We start from the raw sequence: 27,626 nt of genomic DNA on the forward strand, positions 1-27,626 counted from the left end.
TGTTGTTATAGGTATATTTTCTTATTAGACCTAGAATCAAATCTCTGGTCAGGTAACCTCTCTTTTAATAAGTTTCTGTTTTAGTAATAAATAATAAAATGCGATTTTAGCATAGCAGATATCTTAGTGTTTTACTTTGGGATTACTTGTTTTGATGTAGAATCATGGTGCCATAGAATGTTGAGGGCCAGCTGTCTTAGTCAGTTGGTGCCTGAACAGGACCATAACCCTGGTTTCCTTGATTCCTACTTTAGGGCCTGTTCTGTGATACTATATAGTCTCCTATTACACAAATTAAAAAATATATATATCACAACTGTTTGAAGTGAAGGTTGAACTTTGAGTCAGAATGAGGGAATGAATCAATTTGAAGCATTAACTCCAAAAAAGGAATAATTATTATTGTGTCATATAAGTAATAGCACTTTAATTTCTTGGCTCTTTAGGGTTTCCCTGATTTTTTTTTTTTTTTTTGATGTCGCTGTTTTTTTGTTTAGGTTTTTAAATTTTGGTTTTGAATTTAGGTATTTGCTTTTATTTATGGCAAGATTGGGGAATAATTTGAGCCAAATGAATTTGTTTGTGTATTTTTTTAAAGGAGAAATAAAAGAATATATATCTTACCACGATCATGCTTTTAATTGAACTTCGTTGTTGCTATTGAGTAATTTAAATTTAACTTGTTTCTAGAGTTTCCAGTCAAATTTTATAAACATTATATATCTGGGAGCAGAAAAAATAAAGTGAAAGGCTATTATAAAGTAGTTTTTTAGGTTTGAGGACATCATGGGACTCCTGGGTGGCTCTTTCGCTTAAGCATCTGACTCTTGGTTTCAGCTCAGGTCACGATCCTAGGGTTGTGAGATTGAGCCCCATATCGGGCTCCTAAGAGTCTCTCTCCCTCTTTCTCCCCTCTGCCACTTGCTCGAGCTCTCTTAAAAACACATACAACAAATACAAAAACTGTTTAAATTTGGGGGCATCATGGATTCCTTTGAGAATGATGAAAAACTACGGACCCTTTCCCAAGTAAAGTGCACATAGCCATTTATGCACAGAGTTTTGCATACACTTTTAGGTAATTCATGTACTTTGTCTCTCCCCCCCTCACTCTCCCACTGTTAAGAATACTTAGCTTTAGGGGCACCTGGGTGGCTCAGTCGTTAAGCGTCTGCTTTCGGCTCAGGTCACAATCCCAGGGTCATGGGATCGAGCCCCGCATCAGGCTCCCTGCTTGGCGGGGAGCCTGCTTCTCCCTCTCCCACTCCCCCTGCTTGCGTTCCCTCTCTCGCTGTGTCTCTCTCTGTCAAATAAATAAAATCTTAAAAAAAAAAAAAAAAAGAATACTTAGTTTTGTATGTGTGTGTGTGTGTGTATGAAGGTTTATTTTCAGTTACGTACTAGGCATTTTACATATGTCTCATTTGATATTCATCACCTTATTAGATAGGTATTACTCCATTTTGCAATTAAGGAAGCTCAAGAAGGCTAAGTAATTTGTTCAGTATCACATAGCAGCTGTTAAGTTGCCATTAACTAGTGTTGCTTAAAAAGAGAGTTTATAAATTTGAAAATGAAAATACCTTTATAACCAAAAATATTTTTTTCATTATCTAAAAATTATTGGAGGTTTAACTCTTCTTCATTTGATGTGTTGATCAACATTTTTGGAGAATCCTAAAGCAACTTGCATTTTTCAAAACATTTACTTCATTGCTAAATTTGTGGTTTTGTTACATACATTTTGACTTCTCAGCTTTTGTGTATTTGTTTTGGCTTGCTAAAAGTAGCTAAGAGTTTTCACTTGATGTAAGTGTGAGAAACAAAGGTAAGGATCTTAATAGACAGTGCCAGTGTAAGTAAATACTCTTATTTCCAAATTAATATTATATGAGTGTTCATCTACAGGTTCTGTCTACATTAGAACTTTTCTCATTTCAGAAGAATTTAAGAAGCATCTGATAATTGTGAGTGGATAGATTTTAAACATTTCAGAAAACTTATATGTTGCATAAATTGAAATGATTTGGGATAGAAAATCTCATCTTTTTGGAAAAGGAACAGAATTTAAGTGAGAATTTTTCAAGAGACAGTTAAAATTAATTTTGGCAATAAACACACCAGAGTGTTTTACACAATCTCAGTACAGTAGAAAATTCAACATAGTGTGTCCATTTTGTTGGTGGTGTAGGGCAAGTTATTTTTGTTTGTTTCAGACCAGAAGTGCTAACAGTATATTGTATAATGTTTTACCAGTGAGGCATTCGTAAAAAGAAGGCATCAGAGGGAAAGAGCATCCACAGTAGGAGACCTGTTGACATGGTTGACCACTTAATCAACAAAAGGCTATTAAAGTGGAGAAACCATCAAAAAAGAAACATGTATACCCCAAATATTTTATTTTAACCTACAACATGGAACTGTAAAATTGTATGACAATTTTTTGTTGTAAAACTAGTGTGGTTAGCTGCTCAGAGAGCCCTATGCGTTTTTGCACATAGGACATCATAATGATGGAGCAACTAATTTTCTAGTTTTTAAAAAAGTGCAGCAAGAACTGAGACACTTGAAAAGAAATCTCAGTGCAAAGTCATCTTTGAGTTACACAATTTCTCTTTCCTTCCCCCTATATGTAATTTGAGAGCTTTTTTTTTTTTTGTCAGTAACACATTGATCAAGTCATTCTAAAGTAATCAACTTAGTTTTCATAGAAATAGCTCTCTTTTTACACTTATATCTCGTTGGATTATATATGTTTATTTAAATTATGTAATTTCAATAACAAGTGCAAGTGTCATAAACAGATTTGGGAGTGAAACCAAGATGTATGAGTTGGTAAAATGCAACTCAGCTGGAGGGGCAGAAGTGTGCAAGCATATTAGAGAGTACAGAGAACTTGGGAGAGTTGGTTAGTCAGGTGAGCAGGTGAAGCAGTGGCTGGTAAACCAGTGCTTTTGCTGTGTGTATTTCTGCATTGTGTACATAAACACTGAAATGAGATTCCCATTAGATGGATATTTATTTTAAGATGGATATTGAAAACACCCTATCAGTTAAGCAGACTGATGGAGTATCTGCTAAGTCTTCAGTCTTGTGCTTGGTCCTGATGCTACCAAAAATGAACAAGGAACAAAGCATAGTAAATAGAGTATAGCTGTTGGCTGTGCTATTGAAATACCACGTGACTTTGTCCAAAGTTCTTAACTTCTCTGAGCTTTATTTTCTTGTCTGAAATGGGATAAATTCTGTTCTTTCATATAGAGGAGCTTGTGAAACATTACTCATTAGATAACTGGTTTATGTACAGGTGAGACATGCTGGGACCTCACTAAAGGCATAGTTGGGATTGAGGCTAGGGCCAGAAATGAATGGGGCCAAGAATAGGGGCACCAGTCTGGGAGAGCAAGCACTTGGTAAGTATTTTTTAATTTATTTTTAATTTTTATTTATTTTTTTAAAGATTTTATTTATTTGACAGAGAGAGAGAGCACAGGCAGGGGGAGTGGGAGAGGTAGAGGGAGAAGCAGGCTCCTCGCTGAGCAGGGAGCCTGATGTGGGGCTCGATTCCAGGACCCTGGGATCATGACCTGAGTTGAAGGCAGAGGCTTAACCAACTGAGCTACCCAGTCGCCCCAATAAGTGTTTTTTTAAAATTGAGGGCAGCATGTAATCCGAATGAAAATGTTCCAGGACAAGTGACAGATTCAGGTCTGAATGAGGTGCTACAGGACGCATGGCAGCAGGAAGTCTTTTGGTAGTAGTGGTGGTGGTGGTGGTGGTACCTGCTGTTAGGCTGATGGCAGTGTCTTTGATCCAGGAAGAGCTGCCCTGAGTGAACAGTGAGTCAAGTCTACAGCCCCAAGCTCGCTTGTTGGGAAAGAGACCTGGTAAACGCTAGGCAGTTGTAATACCGTAGCTATGTAAAGTTGGGATTGTGGATGGCAAATCCAGGATCTGAGGCCATGCTCAGTTGGGCAGGGCTTTAGGGCTCACAGTGTGGCTTGGTAAGCATGAGGATGCTTTGGGGAGCACACCACATTTAAGGCAGCAAGATTAATGACAGACTAGAAACACTGGTTGGGCTCCTAATAAACTTCACAGTCTTGGTCAGGATTAGTTTAGGACTGAATTGGACTGAACTTGAAGATCTAAGGCTTTTAACATCTTCAGCTAGATGAGGATAGATCAGGTAAGGATTAATAACCATTTCACTGCTTCTTTATACATGGCTTGCTCTTTCCCTTTCTTATTTCTAAAGGTATTGAGCTTTCCCATTTTTCCAATGCCGGTGTTGATCCTTATGAATTCCAGTTTTCAGTGGTAATTCATTAAAATTTTATGGAGCATCTATTTTATGCCAGGCAGTATCAAGTAAGACAGACAAGGCTCTTGTCCTAAGAGCCTTTATAGCCTGTTATTTTACAGGGTAATAGGTGTTTCTAGTGACTGGATAGTTGTGTACGTAATCCAGTGCGCATCATTCCCAGGACCTAGGTCTCTAAGTGATAGACTTCTAATCAGAGGATTGTTTGGTGAGCATGAAATCATAGAGAAGGGAGGTTACTTCAAATGGATTAAGGAGGGCCCTAATGGACTATCATTCTACTTCAAAACACATCTCTAGTGATCAGGAAATTGATCGAGCGCCATCGGATCCAATGCCTCTCTCCTCTGCATGCTACCCAGAAAAACTGACAAGTCATTTCTCTTTAGATGACCCATTTCTGAACATTTTATTATCTGGTAGATGTTTTTTTTTACCTCCAGGCCCTTCAGGCTGTAAGGAACTCTACCAGCCATAGTGGCTCATTGAGGTCTGGATTCTTAATTAGAGGGTAGGGCCCCAGAATTTTGAATTCTCATCTGTCTCCATATAGAGATTGAATAATAAGAACTGTTTTGCACTTCTGTTAAGAATGATTTCTTCTGACAGAGACTATAACTCTACACCTGGTTATGCATTATCCTTAATTACAGTCACATTCCAGATCTGCCCTTTAGTTATCTTGATTGAATGACCATTTTCCATTCTCAGCCACACAATTAGAAGTTGCTCATGTACCAAAGGAGTTCAGTAGCAGGCTCATCTTAAGGGTGAGCAAAAACATTTATCTTCTGAGCAGTTTTGTAAATGTTTTTCGTTTAAATTTAAATCAAGTATATTTAAGTTACTGTTGAACAACTCAGAAAATAATGAGGAGCCCCCTCAGATTGGCTCTCTGCTAGAAAACCTTCATGGGCTAGTGGACTCTGGTTAATTATTGTATCAGAATTCAGAGCTCAAATTGTGATTTTAACCATTGATTTCAAGAATGGCCTTGAGTAAGACATTAACTTTTCTGGTTTTTAGCTATTATAAATAAAAGCTGATAATGCTTTGACACCTCACAGAAATGCTGTGATATATGAAATATGCCAGTTAAAGCTTATAAAAATATTAAAGTGCTCTGTAAATGTTGAGCAGAAATAAGAAACGGGCAGCAATAAAAAGTCTCGTGACCACGAGGAAGAAGAAGAACACACTGAGATTGTTTGGGATCACTGGGTAAAAAAACAATGGCTCATGTAACCTTTCCCTCATTTTTTATAAAATAAATCTTAATTTGCTGTAGATTTCTCTCCACCCAACAGGATTTGTGTATTTGGGTTAGTGTGGAGACAGCACTCTGGGGTGATTGCAGTACCAATTTGTAACACCCTCTTCCATTGGTTTGACAGGCAGTGGTTCAAGAAAAAGTGCTGTTTTTCCTAGCACAGGTTTTGGAAGCCTTACTGTTTTTCCATTTTTATGTTCTGTTTCTCTTATGAGATAGAAAGTAGTTCTTTGTGACTAAAAGAGTTTGGCAGATGATGTGCTTAAAACACAGGTTAAAACTTAAAAAACCCATAAAAATGTGTTGAATCAAACTTTCAGGATTAGTGGTTATTTATGGGATAGTAGTGGGAAATCCTATCATTGAAGTGAATTTATCTGACATTCTAATACTCAGAAAACTGGTAAACTAGTATTTTATTGCTTTACCAGAATTGTGATAATTTTAGTTTATTATTATCCAGAGGCACAACAATTTTATATTAATAATTATAAATTTAAAAATTATTTACAATTGAGTTTTGGTGTTAATTGCATTTTATTATATTTTAAGTCTGAACTTGGTAATCCTCATAATTTTATTTTATTTATTTATTTTTTTAAAGATTTTATTTATTTGACAGAGAAAGACACAACGAGAGAGTGAACACAAGCAGGGGGAGTGGGAGATGGAGAAGCAGGCTTCCCGCCAAGCAGGGAGCCCGATGCGGGGCTCACTCCCAGGATCCTGAGATCATGACCTGAGCCGAAGGCAGACGCTTAACAACTGAGCCACCCAGGCGCCCCTAATCCTCATAATTTTAATCAAAATACTTGACCAGCTAGAATATCTGTTCTCTAGTCATTCCAGTTAAATTATGTTTTACTCTGTGTAAGTTAAAAGTATAGGATAAATGAAAACTTACTTAAAATTTAGTATGGAAGAAGCCATTGGAGGTCAGCTAGTTTGAGAAAAATCTAGAGAGTTTATCATAAGAACATGTTATAAAATTTAGACGGGCATCAAACTTGAAGTGGTTTTTTAAGCTAGGTATTAAAAAGCTAGGTATTCAAGAAATATTAATAACTAAGGTACTTATGGCTTTACATTATTAAAATATATAATTTTTAAAAAATATTTTATTTATTTATTCCAGAGAGCGAGAGAGCCAGAGAAAGAGAGAGCGTGCAGGGGGAGGAGCAGAGGGAGAGGGACAAGCAGACTCTGCGCTAAGCATGGAGCCCGATGCAGACCTCGATCTCAGGACCTTAAGATCATGACTTGAACTGAAACCAAGAGTCAGATACTTAAGTGACTGAGCCACCTAGATGCTCCTAAAATACATAATCTTTGAAGGTGTCCACTGTTGAGTCATTTTGTGATTGATATTTTAATTAGCTTCATGTGGTATATAAGAAGAATTTTATCTTGATGAGCAAAAAATCGCTCCTTCCTGATTGTGATCTAGCATCTTTTTTTTTTTTTTGTGATCTAGCATCTTATAGCAGTGTCGTAATTTGAGCAGGGAAAAGTTAGATATACATCAGAGTCCTTATTAGGTGGATTTTTTTCTTCATGTTTGACCTATGCCTCATATTGTTTATGTTTAGACCTATGTGGGGCAAAGCACATCTGTGTCAGGCTTGCTGCCAGTGTTCAGGATCCCGCTCTCCAAACCAGTTTAGGTGGTGAGAGCCTAGAGTTGTTGAATTGTCTGTGGTTCTGGCATATTTAGTTTGAAATAAGCCAAAGGTTTTATAAATCCTAGCATTATTGACCCACAACTTTAAATAATATTATTACCTTTTGGACTTCAATGTCATAATTCCATTGTCAGGTTAGTAAAATTAATGTGCTTCTCATCATCTAGTTTAAGTATACATGTGTCTTTCCCCAGGTTATATGATTCATTTTTTGTGAAAATAGAATATAGCTATATTACTAACATTTCTTCAAAAGCTGTTGTTTTAAATTAACTTTATGAATACTAGTATAGAAATTTGGTTATGTAAATACATTTGATATATTTTCCTTTATTTTCTTATTTGGGGTTCTGTCAGGTAGGATTTTTGTTTTTCATTTTAAAAATTTATTTCATAATTTATAAATGCCTTCCACTGACTTCTGGTGCATCTTAGTGTGGGCCTAAAGCATTCTTTTTTTTCCTCTAGTGGGCTATTGTATACGTGTTCAGTTTGCTAAGTTTTAACAAATGAATACACCCATTAATCCGCACCCAAATCAGGATATTGAGCATTTATAACCTCAGGCCTCTTCCTAGTAAATCTCTCACCTCTGACTCCAGGCAACCACTGATACGATTTGTTATAACAGATTAGTTTTGCCTGGTATTGAACTTTGTATAAATAGAATCATACAGGATGTATTCTTTTGAGGCTGACTTCTTTGGCATAACAGAGCATTTGTGAGATTTATCCGTGTTGCTGCATGTTCCAGTAATTAGTTGCTTTTTATAAATGCTGAGTATTCTGTTGTATGGGTGTATTGCAGTTTAGCATGATGATGGACATGTATTTAAAGTTTTGGGCTGTTATGAATAAGACTTAAGACACTTTGATAAAGGACATTGAGAAACACATATTCTGTAATTAAGCTCTGGTTGGGGTCAGGGAGAGGCTAATAAGTAAGATGGATAAAGTTATTTAATTGCCTATTAAAAGGGATTTGTTGTTGTTTTTTGCTTGACATGTGCTTTCTTATGTATTTTCTCACTTTTCATTCTCCAGCAATAATTTGATCTTATAATCTCCATTTCATGTCAAGCCTAGGCTTTGACAAACAGGGTTGGGAGATGATACATGAATATTGATTACAGACAGGGTTGGAAGGAGAGAATATATAATCATGCGACAGAAAAAGAGTTGTTTGTCCAAGAAGTATATGATGTATGTGAGTGTTGGTGTGTGTGCGCATGAATGGGTGTCCATGTGTTTTGATTTAGCGTTATGTTATTTGTGAAAACAAAGAAAAATCTTTAAAAAAATATTAGCGGTCTCTTTGGTCTTGAAAAAACTCCACTGAAATAAACTTCATAATCGGTGGGGGTAAACTTGCTTGCTTTGATTTCAATTTTTAAAAAAATATTTTTGGGACCTGCTGACAGTTCTTGTTGGTCCCTGTTTTCTTCGTTAGACAGTGGATTGATGCCTCAGTCTCACCACCCTAAACTAACGAGTTTAAATTCTGTGGTGAAGGTGGATGTGGAGTCAGTGATAGTCTGTTAGTCTGTTCTTTATTCATGAAATTCTGAGGTTGTGGAAAGGAAGAATCCTGGAGAATACAGAGGAGATACAGGGAAAATTTTGATCTATGTAATAGGAGTAAAATGCATGATCAGTCAGTCAAGCGACTAGTAGTCATTTTTTTTTTTTTGATTTGAGGTGATTTTAGAGAGGAAGGACTAAATGAGAAGAAATTTAAGTGGATGAATGCCCATAAAAGACAGCAGAAATAGAATAAAAAATATTCATTTAGGAAGAAGGGGCTGCCTACCTTCCATGTTCCAGTCACTTTGCTAAGTACTGATCTCATTTAGTTTTTCCAACATCCTGGACAGAGAGTTGTCTTTTTACAACTTAGAGAATTGCAGCTAGGGAGGTTAAGCGATTTTCTTGGATCACACAGTTACCGTGGAGCATGTCCAGCATTCAAGACCAGTGTTCTCTTGAGCCTGTGGTATGGTTTCCGTTCTCCATTCTTTTCATACTAACTCCATTCTGCCCCTGAGGCTTTTTTGGAACTCAGCGACAGGTTGGGGATTAAAATCTATAGCTCTCAAGTCCTCCAGTGCTTCTGGACTTTAGACTTTGAGATATGAAGACCACTTTGAAGGGCAGGAGTGCTGGGATGATGGAAATTACATATGCCCCTACTAAATGTAAGCACTGCCTGTTAGAATTCAAGCTCTAGGATGGCTGGTATATTTGTCCATTTTGTTCACTGCTGTATCCCTAGAACCTTAGACTAGTGATTGGACCGTAGACTAAATACTCAATAAATATTTGTTAGGTGAATAATGGGGGAATGCCCATAGGATAGGCCTGTTTGATGAATAGGCCCTGTTTGATGGATAGAAGCAGAGCCAGGCAGGAGGTCCTGGGAGAAGAGGAGGAAGGGAGTCTGGGAACAGGCACTCTGCGTTTTCTGGGCTGGGACCCCAGAGGCAGGATTTTAGCCCCTGGGAGAACTGGTCCATGCACAGTAAAGTCGGACCAAGTTACTGATGCCCACTAGGGAAGGATCCTAGTTAGAGGCCCGTGGGCTGGAGCTTGGTCTAGGAAACAAAGCATCAAAGTGTCCAAGGTCGCATTAGCACTGACATGAAGTTGACCAGGTTGAGCTGCTTCTAGTTAGAGCTGAGAGATGTTCTCTCTGATTAGAGACAGGATTGGATCCAGATCCAGTGCTGCCAGCTATAGAGCTGACAGATGTGAGGGCAGGGAGCCAAGCTGTTCTTAAAAAAGACCCGTGCAACCGCTTTCTTTACTTATGTCCATTATGTGTTAGAAAAACTAAATCGTGTGGAAATGTTCAGTTACGTGTTTTTTCTGTCTCAACATTGTTGTACTAACAAAGTTCCATGAGATCAAAGGAACTTGAATGTTAAGTTTTTCTAATATAATAATAGGTTAGAGCTAGCTGTGTCCATCTCATTTTATATTATATGTTATTGCAAATATTTTAGAAATATTAGTTTTTTAAAACCATTATTAGTCTCCATTGTCATTGAATATAATATTTTATCATGTGGGTTTAACATAATTCACCTAATTGTTGCCATATTGCTAAATCTGTAGTTATTTCTGGTTTTTTCCCTATTCTTATAAATAATGCTAAAGTAAAATTCATGGAGGTAGCCTGTTCTAGTTTTTGAACTGTTTTCTCAGGGTAAATTTTTGGGAACATACTTCCATCATCAAAACCTTTAAACTTTTATAATTTTTGGTAACTCTTGATGAATATTGCCTGTTTCTTTTCTAAGAGAGTTAACTAGTTTACAGTGAGGGCAAAAATGTGATAGGAGCCAAGGCTTACTATCCCTTGGCCTGAATATATGTGGTTGAAAGTATCAATAGTCAGGTGCCTGGGTGGCTCAGTCAGTTAAGCGTCTGCCTTCTGCTCAGGTCATGACCCCAGGGTCTTGGGATGGAGCCCCACATCCGGCTCCCTGCTTAGCGGGGAGCTTGCTTCTCTCTCTCCCCTTCCCCCTGCTCATGCTCTCTCTCTATCTCACTCTCTCTAATAAATAAATAAATCTTAAAAAAGAATATCAATAGTCATAAAATGCTCTCATTATTTTAATTCATATTTATTTAATAAGCAGTGGGATATCAAATATATTTCCTGTTTTTGTATGCGGTGTTTGTTCTTTTTCAAATTGTCCCTGATTATATCTTTTACTTTGGGAATATTTGATCAAAAAAGAAAGCAACCTTATGCTTATTGTAAATGATCTGGCATAGAACATCATCTTGTGAGGGAGAAAGGAAATCCTGGCATTCTGTTGTTATGGGATTGAATGTTCGATTCAATCCAAGAAGAAACTTTGAATTAGAGCTAATGTGCTCCTTTGCCATGTGCCAGGCACTGTGTTGAATGGTAGACCAACTTATTTTTTTTCAACAACTCTATACGGTAGGTGCTATGTTTGTTATACATTTGAGCCACTGTTGAAGAAGTGAGAGTTTTAGAGAAAACTTAGGTTAAAAAGAATGGAAAAAGCAGCTGTAGAAAGGATAATAGAGGAGGGGTAGTTTTCAGCCTGTGGGAAAGCCACATTGCCCACATATTTCCTCTTTCTGTACTACTTTTGCCTTTCTGCCTCATTTATTATACCATTGGAAATGACCTCAATTACAGATGTATTCTGCTTAAGAGTCAGCCTCTCTTAAAACTTTAAATATCCTGGAAGGTGATACGTTATTATTGTTATTTTTTTTTTTTTTTTTAAAGATTTTATTTATTTGACAGAGAGAGACAACAGCGAGAGAGGGAACACAAGCAGGGGGAGTGGGAGAGGGAGAAGCAGGCTTCCCGCGGAGCAGGGAGCCCGATGCGGGGCTCGATCCCAGGACCCTGGGATCATGACCTGAGCCGAAGGCAGACGCTTAACGACTGAGCCACCCAGGTGCCCCTATTATTGTTATTTTTTAAAGATTTTATCCATTTATTTGACAGAGAGAGACACAGCTAGATAGGGAACACAAACAGGGGGAGTGGGAGAGGGAGAAGCAGGCTCCCCGCGGAGCAGGGAGCCCGATACGGGGTTGGATACCAGGACCCCGGGATCACGACCTGAGCCGAAGGCAGATGCTTAATGACTGAGCCACCCAGACGCCCCAAGGTGATGCATTATTAACCATTAGTATGAATTAATAATAAGACGGCTTTCCTTTTGACTTTGCTGGCAGTAGCTACCCCGAGGGATGGAGCTTGGGACGGGGGGGTGGGGGGGTGGGGGTGGGGGGGTTGGGAGGAGGGGGGTGAGGTAAATCTATTTAGAGGATGAAACACTTAGCAGTCAGGAAAGGCGGATCTGTGTGGGGAATCATAGCTGGGTGCACAGAGCAGAGGCCAGCTCGTGGTGGTTGAGATTTAGGGTTTTGAGACGTGGAAGTGTGAATGAGGTGGCAGGATGCCATGGTCAAACACTTCCTATTTCAAAACTCTGCACCCAGCCAGGCCTACATCCCAGAAAGAGGAAGGAAACTCTTTCTCCTTCTTTCCTGAACCCAATGCCCCATGAGGCCGCAGCAGTCAAGTGGTATATTAATTGATACTGTAATTTATAACTATTTTTAATACTGTTTTGTGACTAAATGAGCATCAAGAAGCCAGTTGAAAAAATAAACTTGTGGAACATGATTTATTTATAATTTGGAGACTAAATGCAGATTTTAGAAGATGTATAGTACTGAAAGTTATAGGTTATATTTTATAATGAGATTTTTTTGGTCCAGCAGCATATAGCTTCTTTAAGTTTGGGAATAAGTTCTTCTCTCTCTTCATGTCTTTTGAACTGCTGTTTCTCTGTTTTTAGGTCATTCCTGGCACACAAGGCCCTTGCTCTTTATTTTTAAAAGATTTATTTATTTATTTGAGTGAGAGAGAGCACGCTTGCGCTAGAGTCGGGGGAGGGGCAGCGACAGAGGGAGAATGAATCTCAGGCAGACTCACTGCTGAGTGCAGAGCCTGATGTGGGGCGACCTAGGCTGAAGTCAAGAGTCGGACGCTTAACTGACTGAGCCACCCAAGTACCCCCTTGCTTTTAAACAGACAGGTGCTTTTGATATGAATATAAATGGCTGGGAAATTAATAAAAACCTTTTTAACAGTACACTCGTTGTAAAGTTAATAGTGGCTGAGCTGTTTCATGTTTGCATGTTTTCATAGACATCTGGAAATCTTGTGTATGGAACAGTCAGACCCCTTGGTAGTCTTTTCTAATAAACACACTGCTAATGGCTCAGGATTTAAAAGACTAGATAAATTATTTCCCCCTATGGAGTAAATGCCCAAGCTGAAAATAAATTGCAGATCCTAATAGCCAAGCAGAAGGAGTGTACTTGTCTAAGCGAAACATCTTATGTGTAATTTGGCTTGTCAAACAAAGTGAAGTAGGATGAAAGCATCTTACTTTAAAATGTGCAGCTGGTGTACGAGTGTCACACGAGTGCTAATTGTTTGTCTCGGGTGTTTTCCATGTCTGGTGTTCCACTTGTCTTCTCTAATCAGTGGTAGCTTTTCCCCTGCTTCTTTGTTCATTGCAGAGAACGTCTCCACAGTGTAAAATGTTTAGGCTTTTATTGTCTCCGTATTTTGGAAATCACATCTAGGTGAAAATAAATTTTTCCTATTTACCAAAATAATTGATTTGAAGTTGTTTATTTAATTAGCTGGTCATGTTCTTTTACTTCGTGTTTTTCCCGGCACTTAAAGATAATGCTTTTCACATGAACAAGAAGAATAATGTGTAGAACCTATGTAACATTCTACAGAACACTAGTTGGATGATCATAGGCCTTTGAGACTCATGGTACTCAGAGGACAGGCCAAACTGAAGCCATGTCTGGTGAGTGGTGGGTGATAATCACCAAATAAATAGCTGCCTTTACCATTGCTACCTTGGTTAGAATTCTAGAGATCCAGATGTGCATTCTTGTACTTGCTTTCCACCAGGACCATCTAAGGAGGCTTATGAAATGTGTCTCAGAACTATCTGCTTGGGAATAAAGAGGGGAAGCATTTAGCTATCATCTTTCTTTGGACCATTCTTCATAGGTCAGGGCTGGCCCCACAAGTGTTTCCCTGAGCTTCCAGATGGTGCAGCTGTGAGTCCCCAGTGCATGTCCTGGCTGGGACACCAGAGAGAGGTATGGTAGGAGGTGGGGGTGGGGGGGGTGAGGCTCTGTTAAGTTACATTTTCATGGAGGTGATCAAAGTCTACTTGGGCCTGGTTGCTGCAGTGGTGGCTTCAGCAAGAGGTAGGGCTCAGAAGATTTGCAGTAGGACACAAGTGTCCCATATAGACACATTCTAGAAATAGAATTTGTATTTCTGGGTCGAAGGACATCCAAAATTGTATCTCTTTTAAAATACAAATACCCAGGAGAATACATTCCAATTGATTCATTTATTTTGCATCTAGATATTCTTCTAGTACCTGGGGCTATAATGGGGGTAAAACAGATATGACCTCACAGGCCCAGAGCATATATTCTTCTGCAGGGAGAGAGACAGTAAACATGGGAGCAGATACATAAAATAATTTCTGACAATGGTAAGTGTTACAAAGCAGATGAAGCTGGTGTGATGCTGTTAGTGGTGACCTGAAAGGGACTGAGAGATCATGGTGAGAACACCAGGGTCTGAGTGGAGAAGCTCAGGGTTGATAGAATAGAACTAAAAGGGAATGTGGAAGAGGCTGCTGGAAGGAGAGGGAGGGCTGGACCCCAAGACACACTGCCAGCTGTATATTTTTCCTTAGGCCTCAGCATAATCGAGCGGGGCGCCTGGGTGGCTCAGTCGTTAAGCGTCCGCCTTCAGCTCAGGTCATGATCCAAGGGTCCTGGGATCGAGCCCTGCATTGGGCTCCCTGCTCTGAGGGAAGCCTGCTTCTCCCTCTCCCACTCCCCCCGCTTGTGTTCCCTCTCTCGCTGTGTCTCTATCAAATAAATAAAAATCTTAAAAAAAAACACAACATAATCGAGAGAGATATTTCAGTTTTTGGAGTGTGGCCCTCCCTCAGTGTATATACTGTATGGGAATTAATCACTTTTCAATTCTTAGACTATATCGTTAACATTTATATTATATAACAAACAATTGCTTTTTCTTTGATGTTTTAGAATACACTCTAGATCTTAGAGTGCCTTTGGGTTATTTTCATCAATCTCAACGTTAATGTGGAAAATGGAGCAAATGGAAATTTTCCATTAGGTCATAACGCTATGTGGCTGGAGGTTTATTGTGTCAATATAATTCCACTTCATATAAGAAGAAGCACTGTTCAACTGCACCTTTGCTCTAGGGAGCTCAGAAAAATTAGTTTTTAAGGCATAAATTTATTCTTCAGACCTCTTAATTACAATGCCCAAGATATTTTTGTGACCTAAATAGCAAATTAAGAAACCACCTTTTACATTGCTAAGGTGTTTCCCACATTTGTTACTAATAGTAAAGTTTATCCACTCTGTAGAAAATATGCCATGGGATTGCGATAGCTCCAGATTAAAGCATATCCTTCTTTTTTGGTGATAGGCAAAAGCCATAAGAATCAGAGTGAGATCACATATTGAAAGATTAGAATACTAAATGTGATCTCCCAAATCAGAGGTTTCTAAAGTTTAGTAATTTGTGTGTCACCTTCATGATTTTGCTATATTCTATACTGCTGGCACTATTAAATATTTAATGTTTTTATGTTGACTCAATTCTTGCTTAAATAAATATACTTAAAAAAAGTTTATATTATTGAAATAAATAGAGGGTAACTTTAAAAACCTACTCCTAACTAATGACATAAGAATGTTTCTCTGGGTGCCATCTAAAAGCATTATACTCGCTCTGGTTAATGCTGCTCTCATAGCAGACTCGATCTGTCCCATACCAGGTGTGTGACCTTGGGCAAGTTACCCAACTTCTCCAAGCCTCTGTGTTCACTTGTATATAAAGGGGGTAATGAGATATTATTGCCTGCCAAGTGCTTAGCACAGTGCTGATGTAGCAGTTGCTCATTAAGTGGAAGCAATTACATGAATGTATTGTTGAAGTGATTGTTGTCTTTATTACTCTTGCTGAAAAGAGAAGTATTGGAGATTTGGAAATTGGACAGACATTTCCATTCTGCACCTATGGAGAGGGCTCAAGGTAGTGGAAAGAACTGTAGACCAAAGAGTTGGCAAATTTGATGATATTCTTAGCTTTCCACTGACCAGCTGTACCACTTGGTCCAGTCTTTTGGCTTTTTCTAGGATTTGGTTTCTTTATCAGACGAATTAGAAGGTTTGATTTGATTTGATCTCAAGGCATCCAGCTCATAGACTGTCAGCTGTTTGAGTGGTTCTGATTGTGGGATATGGTTCATCTGAAATTAGCACTTTTTATTTTGTTTTGTTTTTGCTGGCTATCTAATAGACAAAGTAATCTAGAAAGTTGGTGTGCCCCTGGCTGCTTTCCTGTTTTCATTATGAGCAACTGATGGTCACCATGGGTCATGTTAGTAAGCCTGGGCCAATTATTCATTGTTTTTGAAGCTGTATGTAATTAATAATTAAGCTATTAAAATTTAGTCCTAATAAAGTTACATCATAAAACTGAGGCATTTTTAAAGGATTTACTGACAGAAAGATATTATGAATAAACTTGTTTTATACATTTGACTAACACTTAAGGTATATTTAATATATATTGTTTGCCAGCCATGGGACCACTTGACTCATCGTTGCCATTAATTAAAAGTTATATGTGAATTTCCAGATACATGGCCTACGATTGAAATAACTTTTCTGTCCCTGGTGTATATATTCCACAGTTTTATGAATTTCATTCTCCTGATAAGGTAGATCTGGGCTTGGTAGTGATGAAGTTGAAGGTAAGGAAGCAAAATAAAAATTTTAAAAGGCTGCTGTAGCTTTTTTAGATGGATGTGTATATAAGTGAGGGCGTACTTGTGTATGTTAGCATAGTATGCATCAATTACTGATTTTTTTCACTTAAGAATATATCTTAGAAACTGTCCCATTCATATAGCTTCCTCATTGTTTTGAATGACTGCAGAGCATTCCATTGAGTGAAGGGGATATAAGTGTTTGAATCAGTCTCCTTGAAATGGACATTTAGGCTTTTTCCTAACTCCTGCTGTGATTCCCAGTAGTGCTGCAATGAATGTCTTGTGCATGTGAGATTTTGTGCATTTGTTAGTGTATCTGTGGGTTAAATTGCTGGGTTGGAGGATATGTGCATTTGTAATTTTGACTGATACTGGCAAATTGGTTTTCAACAACGTTGAGTCAGTATACACTCCTACCAATAGTGCATGAGTGAGCCCGTTTCTGCTCAACCGCTTCCCCCCTCCAGGGCTCCTGTCTTTCTATATTACCACCAGTTTGAATACTACTTTCTCACACTGTATTGTCTGTGGGAAAATGCTAACTAGATGGGTGATCGTTAGTATTTGTGCAGATTTCACAGAGATTAAATCTTACACTGAAGACCACTTTCTTAACTGTATGTGTTTGCTGAATTAAATGGCAGCACTGTTAAACATCTTGGAATGTACTTTACGTTGCTTCAGAGCACAATTATACCAGTGTAGAAAAACCTCCAATTTGCAAATTATCAACAACTAAAGGTTTCCATGGAGATCATTCTCATAACATAATGAAACACACTATACATATTATACAAAAGGTTTGGCTATAAACAGTATTATTGGCATTTTGTTTTTCTTAAATTCAGAAGGAAAAGGGCACTAGATACTGTTTCTATTTTTTTAGAGAAAACTAATATTAGTTGGTGAAGTTGCACTAAAAACACATGAAATTATTCTCTCAGTCCTTAATTCTGGCCATTTCATTGTGTACATGTGGGTTAACTACACATGCAGCCTCTAGATTGGGAGGTAAAACTTCTGTGATTCATTTAAACAAGTAGACTAGTTTGTGTTACAGAAAGACATGAACACACTCTTTCTTGTCCACATTTAGGATTTATTACATTGGTAGAGAAAACTTATAAAAGATATCCTAAACTACTGTTTCTTTTCTCTTTTTCTCTTTGGTCTACAGCTTGGCATATATGAGAGTCAATTCCTGAAGGGACTTAGGTTTTATTTATTTTTTTATGCTAATGTGATCTTTTCTGAAATCAACCATTGTTCTAATAGTTGAGTTTTATTTTTTTCTTTTGGCTTTTATAAAAGAGGAGCAGATGTTCAAGAACTTCTTTTTTTAATGAAGCTTTCCTCTTTAATTTGACTTTCAAATGTACTTAGCATAGCTTCACACTAATTTGCTTAAAAGGAAAAAAAAATGTTTCCATTATTGACCTATTTGAAAAGCAGTTGTGGTATTGGATATAGTGTTTATAGTGAAGATTCTGGTGAGATCCCATAGAAAAACTCATAATTAATACAAAATGTCTTGGAATTATTCAAATACAAATTAAAAAGTTAATATTAGGTAATTATCTTTTGCGTTTTCCTTTTTAGCACATATATTACATTTTAGAGAAACTATCTGATTGTACTGAGACTGTTGAATTTAAAATTGTTCTGTCTCCTAAGGAAAGTAGTTTGTTGTGTTATTCAGACAGTGGAAGAGCAAAATGAGGCTTTGTTGTGGTATGTATTACTTTGGGCTCCTGCCTTCCCCACAAATCACTGAAGGTCATGACTGCTTGGATTGAGGGGAAAAAAAAATTTTGACTGAACCATAGCACTCCCTAGCATCCTAATAATTTATGTTTTTAAAATTCAAAGGTACATTTTGTTTATGCTTATAAAAAAGAACGATTAATCTAATATCTGATATCTCTTATATTTTTATGACCAAGAAGGGATCTTTGAAAGATTCTATAGAAATTATGGGAATGTGGGGCATCGCCCTTTTTGCAAATAATTATTCCATTACTTCCATGGAGTATTCGGGGCTGGATGCAGATCATAAGTTATGGCTGCATGTGTTGTGATCTGTATAGGAGTGGTAAATAGTGTTCCTCTGTCCACCTGCCTAACTGGACTGACTTGTGTGTTGCAGGTACTTCTCCCAGCAGCTGGTCTGTTACAGTTACAGGATGTGAAGAAGACCTGCTGTGAATTTTTGGAGTCTCAGCTTCACCCTGTCAACTGCTTAGGAATTCGGGCTTTTGCTGATATGCATGCATGCACAGACCTCCTGAACAAAGCCAACACTTATGCAGGCAAGTGGAATAGACCTCGGCTGAGTTTGAGACAGAGGAATCTGGAACTCTTGAGTTCTGATAGGATTCTATAGTGATTTTTAGAAAGTTGTGTCATGTTTCTGGATCAGGACTTTATAATAATACATTTAAAATCTTACGATGTGTGCTCGCTTTGGCAGCACATATACGAAAATCTTACGATGTATTACTGCAGAAATGAACCATGTTTATAAAATTCTGAACTTAAAAAAAAAACCTATAAATTGGTATTGGGCCTAAAAAATAGAATAGATAGTTTTATGCAAGTATTGAATCCCTATGTCTTTTTCTTTCAAATTGTCAAATTAACATACATACGAGAAAATATTTGCATATGAAATTAAGTCATTTAATCTCTGTCGCTTTGTGTCCCCTTTTCTTGAATCCAGCAGAACAATTTTCTGGCTTAAAAATTTTCAAGGTGTTAAAGTCTAGTTGCCTTTGGGCAGAGTGGAGAAGTAGATCCGAAATATAGGCCTCTTTCTCCTTAGACACTAGTTCTCAGGACCTGCTGGCACCCTCCTGTGGCAGAGGGCAGCCCATTGCCGTTGTCAAGGAAGCCATCACTTTGGTTGCTGCATAGGACCCTCTGATCCCCTGTATCTCCATTTGAGGAGCAGAGTTTCTTGTTATTGTGTTGGATTTAGGTAAAGTACACAAAAGTAACCTATAGTTTATTTTGCTCTGAATTTATAAGCATTTTAAAAAATACATATTAAAGGTGATTCTTAGGAAGTTTCTAATTTTTTTAACCATCTTTGGGAAGATAAGCCTGGTGGAAGTTATAACCCACCATCTCTGTCCTGTATTTGTGAGATCCAATAAGAACAGTTACTATAGAACCTTCCATGACCCTGCCCCTTAATATGCTTGAGAACCCCAACTTCCTCCAACCTTCAAATGCAGGAGCCCCTTGTCTAAACTCTGCTCCATGGTGCTTACTCTGATGAGTAAGGGACACTCTAGCACATTGACCCGGATAAGAGGGGGGTGTGTGTGTGTGTGTGTACATGTGCATGCACAAAGCACTGGAGAGGAGTAATGCTAGCATCCCTATTGTATTTATCAAAGAAATAATGGTAAGTGGTTAGTTGGAGAAAAAACCCTGCAGTGCTGCAGTGAAACATAATATGTCCAGTAAATTTGAATTTTATAGATTTCTTTGGGGTGACCTGATTAGTCAGACTACCCTTTATAAAATTCTTTCAGTGGGAAGATGTGATCTGAATTTCAGAAAGTTAATTTACAGGTGAACTTTTAGCACACAACCCTTCTGTAAGTTGGGGAATGCCTATAATATGTAATGATATTCATGTAATCCTTCTGAGTGGGATGAGACATTTTAAGAAAAACCAAAGACAAATTTGGATTCACTGATGTGTTCCAGTGTTCTTCAGCTGTTCTTCAGCTAAGTAGAAAATTTTCTGTCTAAATTTGTAAGATCCATTAACTCTAGACATAATGTGCTTGTTATAAGTGATTTATATTGGGAGAATGAAGGAGGCTTATATATTTTTTGATAATTTTTTCTGCATGAAACAGTCACTGTTAAACATATCTTTCTTGGGCAGCTAGTTGTCTCATATGACTTGATACACGTTATTGACTTTTAAGAGATAGGGAAAGGGACTGGGAACAGAATGAATAAAGCAGGACTCATGCAAAAGATGTCCACACATAATTCACAGGATGTACTGGAACTCTTAGTTCTGTTCCTGTCAGAACCAACTCATGTACTGTGTGCTTAGAAGATTTTTTATTAGATTTAATTCTTTCTCTTATTTAAAATCTTAAATTTAGTGTGGTATACTATAAAATATGAGTTTGTAGAGTCCTTCTTCATAATTATGCAAAGAATTTTTTGTGGACAATTTAATGTCATTTTTAGTAAAATTATAAAGAAAAATTAATTCTTAACTTTTTTAAAGATTTATTTATTTATTTTAAAGAGAGGAAGTGTGGGGAGGAGGAGAGGGAGGGAAGCAGGCTCCCTGCTGAGCTCGGAGCCCCACTTGGGGCTCTATCCCATGACCCACGAGATCATGACCTGAGCTGAAAACCAAGAGTTGGACGCTCAACAGACTGAGCCAGCCACCCAGGCGCCCCTAATGCTTAATTTTTAAAGCACTATATTTTATTTTATTTACTTTTTTAAAAAAAGATTTATTTATTTATTTTAGAGAGAGAGAGAGAGAGAGAGGGTGGGGAAGGACAGAAGGAGAGGGAGAGTTAGAATCTCAAGCAGACCCTGTGCTGAATGTGGAACCCAACTCAGGGCTCAGTTCTCACGACCTGCGATCATGACCTGAGCTGAAACCAAGAGTCAGATGTTTACCTGACTGAGCCACCTAGGAGCCCCTAATGCACTATATCTTAAATCAAAGTCTAGTGAAGGATATACTGCTTTTATATCATGCTTTTGAATCTTATATTTGCTTGAGTTTATAAGTAACATTTTACAACATCTTTTATTATGAAAAATTATAACACACGCGAAAATAGAATAGTACTATTCATCAAACGTTAGGAGTTGTCAATTCATGAAAAATCTTGTTTCAACTATATACCCCTCTGTTATTAACTATCCCCCTCTTCTGTTATTATTTTTTATTTTATGTTTTTTTATTTTTACATGTAAACTTTTTAATGAAATCCTATATATATATATACACACACACACACACACACACACACATACATATATATATGTATATAGAAAAGTACACAGTGGCAAGTCTCCATCTTGATGAATTTTTACATCCTCTTGTATTATTTGAAGCAATTCTGTCATTATTTCTTATCTATTTCATTCTTATAATTTTAAAGAAATAAAATCTCAGTGACCAACTTCATATAATGAAACTATTTCCATATACTTTGGTATATTAATAACACACTTTCTAAAGTAAATAATTCAGAATAATCCTAAAAAACAGTTGTTTTTCCTAGTGAAAATACCTGATTGTTGTTTATATCTTACGCAAATAGGAGGTGGGGAGGTAAGGAGTTCATACGGGAAGATAATGGTCTTTTTTTCTGCCATGAACAAATAATTGTTTAGTCCTTCCTTTCTTTCTTTTTGCAATTCAAGCACTTTATGCATCCAGAAAATCTACCCAAACTCCTAAATTACTTTCAAATTCAAATCATAGAGCATGTGGAAAGGTCTGGGAGAGTGAAGGGGGACAGTGGCAATTAAAGAAGTTAATACCTTCCTTTTTCATTTTTCTGTCCTAGACAGTAGGCCTGTGACAGGCCTTTCTAGGCAAGAAAGAAAGAGAGAAAGGAAGGAACATAGAGCAATAGAAGGGTTCATACATACATGCTTACAGGCATGGAAAGAGAGGGGAGGAGAAAGGGGGGCCGACAGAGAGAAAGGATGGGAGAGGAAAGAAGGCTTGTTTAACCTCAGGGGACTTTCTGATCCCAAGCATGCCTGGAGCACTCCTGTCCCTTGAAAACTCACCAGAGGGTGCCTGGGTGGCTCGGTTGGGCGACTGCCTTCGGCTCAGGTAATGATCCTGGAGTCCCAGGATCGAGTCCCGCATCGGGCTCCCTGCTCAGCAGGGAGTCTGCTTCTCCCTCTGACCTTCTTCCCTCTCATGCTCTCTCTTTACCATTCTCTCTCTCTCTCAATAAATAAATAAAAATCTTTAAAAAAAAAAAAAAGAAAACTCACCAGAGATTCTAGACATAAGATCTGCCTCATTCCTTTCTCTTGCAGAGTGGAAATGAGTTCTCTCGTGTGTATTATAATTGAATTAAATTGTACAGGTATAATGAAAGAATTAAGGTGCTCCGTGGAAGTCTCTTCTATGAACTCATGCTTATTTTTCATAATACCACATTTTTAAAGAAAGTAAAAATGTGAGAAACCAGTGGGCGGGGTAGAAAGCCTGAGCAGGGAGGGTGTAAATCCTTGCTCCTTATCCTGCTGCACTCTCGTGGCTTTGGCCATGTGGTGCTGGCAGTCACAGCCAGTCACGCTGGGCCATGCGGCTTCACCAGGGCCTGTAGTGACATGTTCTTCAAATCATAGACAGCTGATGGCGACCAGACCAGCCAGGTTAAATGATCTGCATGTTGAGGCATGGTGTTCTGGACTGTAATCAGCTTTTGTGATGTGCTTGAATGATTATTTTCTTAGCTAAACAGCTAGATGAAATTATTTTTGCTGCATGCCTAAAAAAGAAAATTTTCACACCTAATTTCAGGTTGTAGAGACTTGTTTGGATAAGGCTAGCTTGTGGATGCTTTTACTTCCCATGTGTTTTGAGCGGTGTCCATATTTTAACAGTTTTGCAAATCACGAATACCTTTGTTTTTAGCATTTTCTCCAGGATAAAAATATGGAGGAGATAAAAACCAAACTTATTAGTTTCAAGGCATTTTAATAGTCCCAGACTGTTTTGGAAGTTAGGTTTTAATTTTAACTTGAAATATGAATTTTGTTTAGCCTCTGTGTTGACAAACAAAAGTTGCCAGTTGTGGAATTTTAAGAATTTCAAACACATTTAAGGGAAAGAACAGTTTTAGATTCTTAATCATTCCTTCATTTCACCACTCCCTACACTAAAAGTTTGAGAAGCTACTTACTATCAGTTCTTAGTGATCTTTGGGGAGATTTGCAGTATCATTTTCAAGCCAGTGTTCCAGCTGAAATTCTGGGATTGGTGAACACTCAGCATTCCCCAGTACCAGGAAAACCTGAAAAGAAGTCTTCTCCAGTCCCTGATATACTTTCAATTTCTTTCTCGTCCTCCTCTTGCTCTTAACCCTGTTGTCTGTTTACATCCTGGCCTGAACTGCCCTACTTTTAGCCTTTCCACCATGCTTGCACAATGACCACACTTTTTATATGCCCAGCTGTTTTCATGTGTGTTCCTTCTCCCTTTGTCTTAAATGAAACTTTGTTTTCCCTCTAAACCTGAGAATTGGGGGCAAACTTCTTTAGAGGACCACCCTCCCAACTCGCCGGGGAGGTGGGTAAAGGGGTACGACTTCAGACTGTTGTTCTGTCCCTGTCACCATCCTCCATTCTGCACCGCGTGACTGGCGGCCTGCAGCATTCTCTGCAGCCTGTTCTCTCTCCTGACCTCCATGTCTGCTTCTGTCTTTGACACCTAGGTTGTCTCCTCCGTCTCTACTTCCTCTCTTTTGCCATCAGCAATCTCAGGATCTATACTGTTGGCTTGGTTGAGATTCCCTGTTCTTAGTTGCTTGTGGCCACCATCTTTCCTCCATAAACCCGCCTGCCACCTTAAACCTCAGTTCCAGGGCATGTTGAACCTTGTTTGTATTTTGAACGCCTTGTTGGTATTTGAAACAGCTTTGTGCTGACTATATTCCTGCCTCCTCATGCTCTTGTATTTCTTCATAAATCTGCTCTCTAATGTCACTTAACCTGGCAATCTCTTGGCCCTTTACCTGGCAATCTCTTGGTCCTTTAGGCAATGGTCAGTCGTTTCAAAACTACCTTCTTTATGTGCCTGGCTTTACCCAGGCTGCTGTGGGTGTTAAAGAGGCTCAGTGCAATTTAACCCCTGCTTGCAAGGAGTTTCTAGGCCAGTAATATTCCACTTATGCCCAAATTCACTGTGTCTTGATTATGTCTTATTCTCTGTAAAAGTAGTTCCTATAACATTTTATTTGGTTTTTTTTGCAATTAGTTTGCTTCAGTCATTTGCCCACCATTCTATAATTTAGGCTAGGAATCACTGCTTAGGGTAAACATCTGTCAAAATAAGCCCATGATTTTGAAAGCTGCCCTTTTGAAAGAAACTTGTGTTGAGAGAGTGGTTTTAATAGTAGCATTACTAGCCTTGACTATGTGATATGCATACTAAAAACTAGTTGCTGATTATCTGAGGGTCTTTGCAATGTTAATTTACTGATATGGAAGATTCTTCCTTTGGAGAACCATGAAAGCATTTGATATACAGTGCTTCTTGATGAATTCATGCCGACTTAATTGATGCTTCTTACAAGAATTAATCATTTTTATATTTTTACATTCATTATGGTCCTCATTTGTGTCCTAGTAAGCGACATGCAATCTCTCTGCTCTGCTTTGGGTTGACAGTTTTCTCATTCAGATGAGTTAGCTGTTTCTGGGTTTCACCAAAGCTGTTATGTGTTAATGGAGCTGCTGGAGATCTATATGTAATTTTTTTTTTTCCTAGAGACTAATAGTATTCAGAATGAAAGAATCACAGAGTATTAGCGCTTGTAGGGACCTTAGTGGTTATCTAGTCTAACATTTATTTTATTAATTAGGATAATGAAGACCAGGGAGATTTTTATTTTTCCAAAAACACTTTGTCTCTCAGGGATAAGCTGTTTGTGGGTCTAAAATATGTTATTATTCATGCACTTACCCTCATTTCTCAGATGGAATTCTGCACTAGGTGGAATATAGAGGAATTATAGGAATTCTTCACGGCACTTAATTTTGATCAAAAAGGTGTTTGGTGTTGGGAAATCAAACATAAAGCATACTTTGTAGCTTATCGTTGGGTGCAAAACTGATCAAGCAAAACTTTAGACTTTTATTATTGATTTCATTGGGCTTAATTTAGGATGAGGGACCAGAGCTAACGTGCCTAGTAGACCTTGTGTGACAAATCCTTAAGGATTGTCTTTCATTTCTTGATAATCTTATTTTAGGTGCAGAAGGGAAGCAAACAGGAAAGTTCAGCTGTCTTAGAGAGTGAAGAGAATCCTTATATATAAGGAAGAATATGTATGTATATCATATATGCACAATAGATGTGTTTAATGTGTATTGCACATTCATGATACAGTCGTACTGCTGGGAATTATGCCCTCCTGCAGTTGTGGGATTTTTCTACAGAAAAGGAACTGATTATTAAATGTCGGCATAACTAGGTTGGCTTTATTCAGTAGCAGTGATAAACTAGTAAGGGCAAGTTACTGAAGTCACAGTGAAAGCTCTCAGAGTAATTTGTCAACATGTGAGTGAAAGGATTAGAAACAATAGTTGAGGTTGGTAAGGGAAAACCATGGTAATGAAGATAGAGAGGGGGTGACTGAAGCCAGACTGGGGATATGGAAACTAACCCTGGATATGAGTAGAGGAAACAGACCAAACTCTGACATGATCTGCCCTTTAGCATAACTTTTTGAGTATTTTGTGGGTGCATTTTACTGTGTGCATATTTATTCCAGTGTGCAGTAGCTGTTATTTTGTACTGTACCTTACTGAGGTGCAGTAAGCTTAATAAGAATTCATTCAGTGAAAAAGAAGAATTTCTTATCTTGGCTTTGTGACAGGTATTAGACTTGTAGTAGTCAAACCAATCCAAAGATGTTAGAGTTTTAGCTGATAGTGTATTCAGTAACAATACTGTAACTGTGTCTAGAAAGATGTAAGGTGGTTATCTCATTCTGTTCTTCCTGGGTCAGACAATTATCTATGAAACTGAGTTCATTTTTAGGTTATGTGTTTTGAGACAGACTGACAAATGGAAACCCTGAATTTGGATCCAGGATTATGGTGAAGACCCCAAGTGATATTATACAAGGAATGCTCAAAAGACTTAGGAGTTTATGGAGTTTATAGACCCTGAGAAGAAAATTTAGGAGAATATAATGCTCTGACTAAGCCACCCAGGCATCCCGAGTGTGTGACTCTTGATCTCGGGGTTGTGGGTTTGAGACCTACATTGGTGTAGAGATTACTTAAAAAATAAAAACTTAAAAAGTTTAGAGGGGCGCCTGGGTGGCTCAGACGTTAAGCGTCTGCCTTCGGCTCAGGTCATGATCTCAGGGTCCTGGGATTGAGCCCCGCATCAGGCTCCCTGCTCGGCGGGAAGCCTGCTTCTCCCTCGCCCCCGCTTGTGTTCCCTCTCTCACTGTCTCTCTCTCTCTGTCAAATAAATAAATAAATCTTAAAAAAAAAAGAATGATGTAGTATCCTTCTGTATCTCTAACTACAGTCTTTAGCTTAAAATCTACCTTGTTTGATATAAGAATTGCTACTGCAGTTTTCTTTTGCAGTCCGTTGGCATGAAAGATGGATTTCATCCCTTCACTTTCAGGCTGGATGTATCTTTAAGTTTAAAATGAGTCTCTTGTAGACAGCATATGGATGGGTCCTGTCTTTTTATCCAGTCTGCAACCCTGTGCCGTTTTATGGGAGCATTTAGGCCATTCATGTTGAGAGTGGTTATTGAAAGATATGAATTTATTGTCATCACGTTGCCTGTGAAGTCCTTGTTTCTGTAGATTGTCAGTTTCTGTTGTATATCACTCTTGGGGTCTTTCTCCTTTTACAGACCCCTCTCCCCCTTAATATTTCTTGCAGGACCAGATTAGTGGTCACATATTCTTTCAGTTTATACCAGTCTTGGAAGCCCTCATCTCTCCATCTATTTTAAATGACAGCCTTGCTGGATAAAGTATTGGCTGCATGTTCTTCTCGTTTAGTACCCTGAATATGTCTTGCCAGCCCCTGATGGCCTGCCAGGTCTCTGGATAGGACTGATGTTATTCTGATGTTCCTCCCTCTGTGCGTAAGGAATCTCTTCCCCCTAACTGCCCTTAAGATGGTTTCCTTGGTTCTAAGATTTG

The 27,626-nt window shown here is 38.2% G+C and overlaps 1 protein-coding gene across 4 annotated transcripts in view; it reads left to right on the plus strand.

Annotated features, from left to right (window-relative positions):
• KLHL2 (kelch like family member 2) overlaps window positions 1-27,626 on the plus strand; it is a 97,071-nt gene that overhangs the window by 34,903 nt on the left and 34,542 nt on the right. For all 4 annotated transcript variants that reach the window (XM_027598490.2, XM_027598491.2, XM_027598492.1 and 1 more), the window contains one exon: window positions 18,851-19,013. In XM_027598490.2, coding sequence (XP_027454291.1) covers window positions 18,851-19,013 — 163 coding nt within the window. The remainder of the gene's footprint in view (window positions 1-18,850; window positions 19,014-27,626) is intronic.

Source organism: Zalophus californianus, chromosome 2 (assembly GCF_009762305.2).
Source record: "Zalophus californianus isolate mZalCal1 chromosome 2, mZalCal1.pri.v2, whole genome shotgun sequence".
NCBI lineage: Eukaryota > Metazoa > Chordata > Mammalia > Carnivora > Otariidae > Zalophus > Zalophus californianus.